General features: G+C 59.2%; 1 protein-coding gene across 2 annotated transcripts; it reads right to left on the minus strand.

The window, feature by feature from the left end:
* Positions 1 to 762: 762 nt before the first annotated feature.
* PLP1 (proteolipid protein 1) lies at positions 763 to 7,812 on the minus strand. 2 transcript variants are annotated; one of them, XM_054641574.2, is made up of 7 exons: positions 7,656 to 7,812; positions 5,202 to 5,388; positions 4,615 to 4,771; positions 3,548 to 3,716; positions 3,271 to 3,344; positions 3,094 to 3,159; positions 763 to 2,742 (listed from the first exon to the last, which is right to left on the minus strand). In XM_054641574.2, exons 1-7 carry the CDS (start codon positions 7,657 to 7,659, stop codon positions 2,671 to 2,673), a joined length of 729 nt encoding a protein of 242 aa, XP_054497549.1. In that variant the 5' UTR covers positions 7,660 to 7,812; the 3' UTR covers positions 763 to 2,670. The 2 variants fall into 2 exon arrangements, with proteins under 2 accessions (XP_054497549.1, XP_054497547.1); XM_054641572.2 differs by having other exon boundaries at positions 4,510 to 4,771.
* Positions 7,813 to 8,894: the final 1,082 nt, after the last annotated feature.

An 8,894-nucleotide genomic window follows, 5' to 3' on the forward strand; every position in this document is an offset into this window, starting at 1 on the left:
CCTGAGCACAGCTTTTGGGGACATTTCCAAGAGAAACAGCATTTGAATCAGTAATTTTTGAGCAGCTGCTGCAGAAAGATGCACCTAAGGGTTTCTGGGGCAGAAAGGCAGCAGCCAGTGCCCTCCCACACACCGGCACCAGGGACACGGTTAACAATCCTGCAGCAAGTGGCACCACAGAGCCACAGACAGGACATGCAGGGCTCTGTGACAGTCCAGTGTGTCCCTGTGCCTGAACAAGGCCATCCTGTTCCACACAGGGCTCTCTGCAAGCGAGACAATCGCCCACCCTGCATGGCTCTGGCCATGTTCATCCCACACATGCTGCCTTAGTGCCAGCCAGCTTGGCTGGAGATGTCCTGTTAGTTTTGTTGTGGTTTTGTTGTGCTACATGAGGAGACACAGCAGAGGCTGTCAGCACGTGGGCTGAGTGTTAAAGGGCAGCAGCAGCAGCAAACACAAGCAAGCAGCTGCTACAAGACCCCAGCTTTCCTCAGGGTGGCTGGAGGAGAAATAAGAGGTTTTAAGGGCCCCCCCACAGGCTGGGAACAATGATTTTGAAGTCAGAGTTATGAACCTTGTGGCTGGAGTGGGCAGAGCCCTGCAGGGGCTGCTGGCCCACGCATGGATCAGCAAGTACTGCTCCTCTGAGACCGTCTCTTCTGCAGCCTCCCCTTTCCCTGGAGAGCCTCCCCTTTTTTTTTCTCTTGTGGGGGCAGAAGGTGGGAAAGCCAGCACAACAAATGGACAGGCAGACGTACATCTTGTTCAGAATGTTCTTAATTTTAATGTATTTTCTTTAATTTTTATAAAATACATCCTGTAAGATAAGTCTTTAAAAACTTGCTCCTTTTTATTGCTGGTTAACAAGTTGAAATTGTAGATCAGAAATGAAGGAAACACTTTCAGTTGATTAACTCTTTTTGCATGTGTATGTGTGTGTGTATGTGTGTGTGCGTGTGTGGGGTCTGGGGACAAGGGTGGGAAGGAGGACCTGGTTATTTTTTGTTAAATGGATATGAAAAAAAACCCCAGCAACCCCTCAAGAGAGATAGCACTTGTGTGAATTTCCAGATCTTGACTGGTTTCTCCCCACCCTGCCACCCCTGCTGGATCTCCCCCCTCCCCATCCCGTGTGCGTTGGTAGCCTGGCCAACCTATTTCAGCATTCCTGGCAGCAAGGATCCTTCAAATGCACTGCTCAGCAGATCTGCCTCCTTATCCTTGCCCCTGCTGAAACCAGCACTTAAAAATATATATAACAACAATACAGACATGGAAAAAAAAAATAAATCCATGCAAGATGGAGCTTCAGTCTGCCACTGAAATTAGTTTCTCCAATAAATAAACACAAAGATTAGAACTAAGGAGAGAGGCAGGGAGAGCAAAACAAATCACCAGTTGTCAGGGAAGACTGGAAACAGCACTTCTGCAGGTCTGGCTGGATCCATGCTACCCAGCCAGAGGAGAACAGTCATGGAGGAGAGGTCTCCACCCAACCCCTTGCTCCCCTACCCCTCTCCATGGGAAAAGACTGGCACCAGTAAGGATCTGGATTGCAGAGACGGGCTGTGTTTGCACCCTGTGACCCCCCAAACCGCCACCTTTCCTTCCCTCCTCAATTCCTTCATGGGTTTCACCTGGAAGCGAGATGCTGCCGGTCCCTCCCACCCTGGCAGGCACAAGGCAGCTGTCCTGACTTGCAGGAAAAGAAGTGAGGGGACGAGGGGGACAGAAGGAGGGCTGGTTACACTTGACAGGGGGGAGAAGCGAGCCGAGCTCTGTGGCCCAGTGGAGGTTAGAGAAGCAGACATCACCCCAGAGAAGAGCACCATTGTGAAGGGCACTGGCAGGGCAGGCAAGGCACGCGGTCCCGAGGGTTATCCCCTGCCTACGGAGGGATGGCTCTGGCTTTACGCTCCCAGGGCTTGCTGCAGAGGTGTCCCCTCCTCAGTCAAACCTGTTTGCTGCCTCTCTGCTGCCTGGAGGGTAAAGCCAAGAGTCCCCCTTGTCTACAGAGACACCAAACTCCTTTAGGCTTTAATAGGAGCAGCTGGGTTAGGGCTTTATCGGCATTGGGATCAGCACTCTCTTCTCCACACTGGGAAGATCCTTGCCCTGAACTCCCTTTGCCGTGGCTGCAGCAGGCGATTTAGGTTAAATTCATCTTTCTCTGCTAAGGGAAAAAAAATCCTTCTCTTATTCTCCATCCATGGGTGGTGACAGCAGACAGCTCCAGGAGAGTCTTTAGCAATGGTACCAGGACTGGGCCAACTTCCTTTTCTCTCTAGGTAGCCTCTTGCTACTCACGGAGCAACCTACATGGATTTCTTCCTCCCAGGAGCTTGAAGGCCTTTGCTCATCCCTAGGCAACACTGGGACATTGGAGAAAGTCCCTCCTCTTCTCTGGCTGGTTTTGATGGGCTTGGCTCTAGAGCGAACCGGTTACGGATGAGCAACGAGAGAAAAGTGCATGAAGAGGCGTCCATCGGTGGGAAGCTCTCCTTCCTGGTCACGCTCAGCACAATGGATGCGAGGGAGGAAGAGGAGGGGAGTCATCAGCGAAGGCAGAGTTAACGCAGGAGACCTGGTGTCAGGTGGCTGCAGTGTTAAAGCCTCGGGGTTAGACAAAAGGAGGGCGTTTGGTCTGGCCGGGCTCCGCCTCGTGGGCTAGAACTTGGTGCCTCGGCCCATCAGCCTGAGGACTGCGAAGTTGTAGGTGGCTGCGATGATGAAGGTGACCTGTGGGTGGAAGGAGAGTGAGCGAGGGGGCAGCCCCAGCCCCACAGCCCCACAGAGCAGAGCCCTGCAGCCCCGCGGGCCGTGTCACTGGTGTGCACAAGAGGAGAGCCAGGGAAAGGCAGGGCACTCCATGCACTGGGACCTCTCCCTGTCAGTCTGCTAAAGCCTCTCCAGATCCCCTCCTGCAGCCACCTCTACCTTATGGCCTGGACTCACCATCTGCACTTACGTGCCAGAAAACGACACGAGCACAGGCTCTGTCCCATCCATGCCCACCACCTTCGCTGTCCTTTTCCCCCACATCTTTGCCAGGCGGAGAAGCACGGCTGGGCAGGGGGAGCACTGACTCACCAGTGAGACCAGCGTGGCAGCTGCCCCCACGAAGGCTGCGATGAAGAGGTGGAAAGTCATCTGGAACTGCAAGGCAACAGGAGGGTGAGCTCACAGGGTCCCATGTGCTGCCTGGGGAGGCCAGAGCCAAGGTGTCCCCTCGAGGGGAGCACACGTGAGGTGGCAGGAGTTACTCACCTCACTGGTCTTGCAGATGGAGAGCAGGTTGGAGCCACACACCTTGCCAGGGAAAGCATTCCAGGGCAGGACACCTGTGGAGATGTGGGAGCCAGGTGAGCGGGGTGTGGCTGGCAGCTAACTCCCTTGCTCAGCTTCCTGCAGCCACCTGTCACACACCCCCCAGCATTTCAGGGCTCTTCAGCACCTGCCCTGCTTTATCCCACCCAACGTGCCTGGGCCCTGCCCTCCATCCCCTCTCCTCCCCTGGCTCCTGGCTGGTGACCCCAGCACTCACCGTACATCCTGGCATCTGCACACAGGGTGCCAATGCTGGCCGAGGTCTTGGTGGGGTTGCCAATGGACTGGCAGGTGGTCCAAGTGTTAAAATAGATGTAGACAGGCACGGCAGAGCAGGCGAACACCAGGAGCCAGATGATGGTCAGGACGTAGGTAATGCCCACAAACTGCAGGGGGCAGGACAAAGCCGGGCACAGCCGTGGTTACCAATGGCCCAGGCCACGGACAGGGGAGCGCGAGGTTCCCCAGGCAGGGCAGGGCGTGGGGCAGGTGGGGACTGTGATGCTCTGCACCCAGCTCTGCAGAGCCAGCGTGGCCCCAGGCAGGCAGCACAGCACAGCAGCCCAGGCTGGGGCTCCTGCAGCTCACAGGAGCAGGGCCAGTCCCAGATTCGTGCCCGGCTGGGTGTGCACGGGGGGACTGGCAGCAGCAGGAATGCTGTCACATTTTGGGGAGGGGGTAACCGTGGCCACGGCCAAGCAGGGTTTGATCTCTGAGGTAGGGCAGCTGCAAAAGCTGCCTTGGTGTGTCAGCATGGCTCTCCTGCCCTCCCTCCATGGTGCCACCCCAACCACCCCCCGAGGGAACCACAGCCGTGCCCCTCTGCTCCCCCAGGCCACAGGACCCCCTTGCCAGCACTCTGTCATGGTTCCCAAGCACAGTGGAGTGGACGACCCCAGGGGTACCGGGTGCCAAAGAGCTTTGAGCTGCCAGCACTGCAGGGATGCTCAGATTCTCCCTGCCTATGTTTAAACATGAAGCACTTTTATTAAATGTAGCCATTTGTGCTGCTTTTTGTCCCCAGGAAACACGGCAAGCCTGGGTGAGGACAGCAGGGCTGTGCTTCCCTTTGGGATATCCCAAAACCCGGAGGGGCTCAGTCTCCTGCCCTTTGGCCGCACGGAGCGTGGTGAACCCGCTGGGGCGCGCGAAGGGGTGCCAAACCCCGGTTAAGATCACCTTGTCAGGATGTCCTAGCCACTTTCCCAAACAATGACACACCCGCTGCCACGAGTGAGCTCGCTGGGGGCCTCGCGCTCCCCTCCCTTTCGGGCCCCCAGTTACCGTAGCGCTGAGGCCCTTGCCGCAGATGGTGGTCCTGTAGTCCCCAAAGATTTGCCGGACGGCGCCGGTGGTGTAGAAGCCTTCGGCCAGCAGCAGGGCTCCATAGAGGAAGAAGAAGGCAGCTGTGCCGTAGATGAAGTACTGAAAGCCGTGGATGCTGTGGGGGAGAGGAGCGGGCAGGGGGGCTCAGGTGCCAGGGAGGTACCAGAGCTCAGCCCTGGCTGCTGCTGCTCCCCCTCCCCACGCTGCCCCAAGGGGACCAAAACAGAGGGTGAAGCCACAGGAAGAGCAAGCTGGGGCAAAGCTGTGGGGAGCAAGGCTGCCACAGACACCCCCACATCCTCCATACCTACCCCGTGCAGAGGTCCAGCTCTACCCAGGACACCTTGCAAGGGTCAGATGAAAACTGGTGTGAAATAAAACAAGTGGCCACTTGGACCCTGCCATGGAGCCATGGGAAAAGGCAGCTTGGGGTCTCCCCTGGTGTCTGGGTGAGAGCCTGGCCCCAACCAGCCCAGCCAGACACCCCAGCCTGGCACAGAGCAGGACAAAGCTGTGAGGTGGGTGCTCTGCAGCGGGGTACTTACACATCGAGGAGGAACTCATAGTCCTGGTAGTTTTTGGAGAAGTAGGTCTCGATGAGCTGCTCGGTGCCTGTGAGGGCTTCGTGCCCACAGCCACAAAACAGTGCTACCCCAAAGAAGCACAGGCCAGTGGCAACCAGGGAAGCAAAGGGTGCCCCAATGAGACATCTGGCACAGCACTCGAGTAAACCTACGGAGAAAAGGGGAGAGGTGGGACGGGACTGCTGGGACAAGGATTGCTTGGAGCCTGCAGCTCAGGAGCACAGGCACAGTGGGAGAAAGGTGCCTGCCAGGAGGAGAAAAACAGGTGGAAGGAAAACCCCAGAAACGACCCATTACAGTGCTGCAGAGCCAAACCCAGCAGCTCCCCTGAGAGGTCTCCAAGCAGCTCAGGAGCCCACCCAAGGGTGCCCAGGGATGGTGGCAGCGTGGGGCACAGGGGCTGTGAGGAGCCAGCCATGCTGACCCGTGACAAACAGATGGAAATAGAGCGTGACGTAGCGTAATGCCAGTGGGACCTGGCAAGCAAGCTGCTAATGGGCTCCCCACTGCCACCACAGCAGCCACCACAGCTGCCTGCAGCTCTGTTTTGCCATTAAGAATAGAGGGGAACCCAGCACCTCCACAGAATCAAACCCCAGGGAAGATCCAGCGAGGTGGCCCTGCTTGGGGCAGCACGGCAGGAGCCAGCACACACCCTGAGCACTCTGGACATCCAGGTGGCACCGTGGGCACTGGTCCCTTGCCTGGCACCCCGCAGGCAGCTCGGGCTTCAGCTGCCCCTTTATGCAGGCAGACGTGCTTGTAGGAAGGAGCCGTGCCAGTTCCACAAATGACAACACTTGTGTAATAGGTTTAGTCCTCCAGGAGCTGCAGGGAAAGCAAGGACACACAGCAGTGTGCTGCTTGGAGTGCCTAAATGCTGCGTTTTTCCAGCAGTGAGGCCATGGGCACCTGCTCCTTCTGCACGTCGGGGCTCTAACAGGAGTGCAGGAGTGTTGGCTCAGTTTCCCTGTGGGCTGGGTTTGGAGGTGCCCAGCCAGTTTCTAACATGGGCTCAGTTTCCCGTGGGCTGGGTTTGGAGGTGCCCAGCCAGTTTCTAACATGGGCTCAGTTTCCTTGTGGGCTGGGTTTGGAGGTGCCCAGCCAGCTGCTGTCCTGCCTGCTTTGGGAGCAGACAGCCAGGTGGGTTTGCACCCACCAGCATCTGGCTCCAGCTGAGCTGGATCAAGCTGTTGCCCTGGCTGTGTGACACCTGGGGAAGCTGCTCCCCTTTCCCAGGACGTGGGCTGTGGCACCCCACTGCCCAGGGCACAGTGGCTCCCATCTGGGCATAGAATTCCTGCCTTGAATGCCAAAAAGGCACCCACACCAAACCCACGCTCCCTCCACAAACCCCACAGTGCTTATCTCCTCCCCAAGAGGACAAGAGAGCCGTGGGGTCCTGGCCAGCCCTCCCCTCCCCACTGGGAGCAAGGTTGTGCAGTGGCACTGAGGACAATGGGGGATTGTCCTGGCACTGCCACCCCAGTGGCTGCCCCACGCCAAGAGCAAACAGGGAACAAAGGCAGCGCTATAGGGGAGTGCTGGGACCCCTCCCTCTTGTTTGCCTTGGACACAGCACATCCAGGGGGGGCCTCCTTCATCCTGGGAGTGCTGCTCCCAACCTCGCTGCGACCCACAGGGTCTGGCCCCTCGCTGGGCCAAACTCGCCTTTCCTGGTTTGATTTTTGGCCACCTGGGAGATGGCACGGAGGTGCCAGCTCTGGGGCAGTGAGCAGCTCCATTCCCAGGGGTCTGAGATGGTACAGGGCCCTGCCACAGCCCCTCTGCTTTGGGAAGCTGCAGGGGGAAGCCTGGAGAGGGGAAAGGAGGGGAGAAAGAGCCCTTGTGCCACACAATCCTGAGCCTTGTGCCCAGGCTCCGCTGCTGCCAGCGCCAAACAACGTGCTGCAGACAGGAGGAGGGGCAGGGGCCCAGCAGAACAAGGCACCCCTGGGAACAGAGCAGCCCTAAAACCCCAGGGGTACCCCGGTGAGTATTAGCTCTGCTGTATCAGTGGGGAAACTGAGGCACCAGGTGTGGCTCTGTTTTCCCAAGTGGCACGAGCTGTGATGGGCTCAGTGCCCTGCCTGCACCTCTCAGCTCCTGCCAGCCCCAGGATGGAGCTCTCATGTGGTGAGGGCTGGCGTGGGACAGGCTGCAGGGATGGCATCTGCCCCCACAGACAGCACAGGAGCACACGGGGACAGAAAACTGCCTTGGGAAAGAAAACATCATCCCTGCCGTGCCAAGGCATCCTCCCTCGGCAGCTGCCACGGCTGGCACGGGCACACCGGGGTCACCAGGACCTCACTGGTGCCAGAGGCAACTTTCAGTGGGTTCTGCTCTGGGCTAAGGTCCCCAGAGGCACAGCAGCAGCTGCCCAGGTGTCCCCCACCGTCCCCTCATGCTCACCCATGGTGCTGCTCTTGGTCCGCTCCCCGAGCGCCGCTCTGCCTCTGCTGCTTCGGTGCTGCCCGGCGCTCCCACGCCCTGGACTCCCCCTCTGGGTGCCTGTCCCGCTCTCCAGCAAAGAAAAGGGCTCTGTGAGTGACAGCCACCCCCCTTAAAGGCACGGGCCCGCCCTGCCCGCCCCCCAGCACCCCTTGGCTGCCAGCCCCCGGTGATGCCAAGGGCCCCGCGCAGCCTCCGGGGGGAAAGGGCTTTGCAAAGTGAGGCAGCACTCTGGGGCAGGGGACGGGCTGCTGCCCCCTCATTGGTGGCTCTGGGGACATCCCCCAGCCCCACCAGGCTGTGTTTGTGCAAGCTGCCCATTGAGGCAGTGTGGGAGTGTGGCCCTGTGGGTCAGCACTGGTGTCCCCCTGTCACCTCCCCGATTCCCAACATCTGGCAGCAGGGAAGAGGGGTTCCCATCCCAGGAACCTGCTTTCAGCTTTGGGGGCTCCAAACTGGAAGTTTTGCCCCTTTTGATGGGAATCTTGCAGCTGCTTTGCCCAGCCCTGTGACCCCCATGGGGCAGTGGCATTCTGGTGGCGACACCCGTGGCTCCCCAGGGCTGTGGCAGGGGCAGCCTGGTCCCTTGGGTGCCCCACATCCCGTGGGTGCCCCTGGTCCCCTGCAGCTGTGGAGGCAGCAGAGGGCCGGGGGAGCCTGCAGAGGGCAACCGGGCCCTTCCCGGCAGGCACGGGGGACAAAGCCCTGCTGTGTCCCTCAATGCCCCTCTGTGTGCCAGGCAGTGCCCAGGGCCTGCCTGTCCCTGGCCTCGGGGACACTGCTGGGCTGTGGCACGCTAGGACCAGGCTGGGCCACCCTCTGGGGACTCTGCCCCTTCCCCACCAAGCCAAAAAGGCACCCCTTGGCTTGCCCACAGGTGGACTGGGGGGGAATCACCACTTGGGCACCTGTGCCAGGGCATTGTGGTGGCCAACTGCACCCCACATCAGTGGGGCACAGCTCCTGGCCCCACAGCACCCCTCCCTGCCTCGGTTTCCCACTGCAGAGGGGCTGCTTGGCGTCCTTAGCCAGATGTGGAATGGGAGGGGACAACAGAGCAGGGGGAGCCTCTGCCACCACTGTGGCAACACCAGGTGGCCTGGCAGCAATGTCACCTGGCCATGATGGCCTTGAAATGGCCATGGGAAGGTGACAAACTCGCAACACCCCTTTGGAAATAGCCAGAACCCCTCCAGCCCC

This window comes from Agelaius phoeniceus, chromosome 14 (assembly GCF_051311805.1).
Source record: "Agelaius phoeniceus isolate bAgePho1 chromosome 14, bAgePho1.hap1, whole genome shotgun sequence".
In the NCBI taxonomy this organism is placed as follows: domain Eukaryota; kingdom Metazoa; phylum Chordata; class Aves; order Passeriformes; family Icteridae; genus Agelaius; species Agelaius phoeniceus.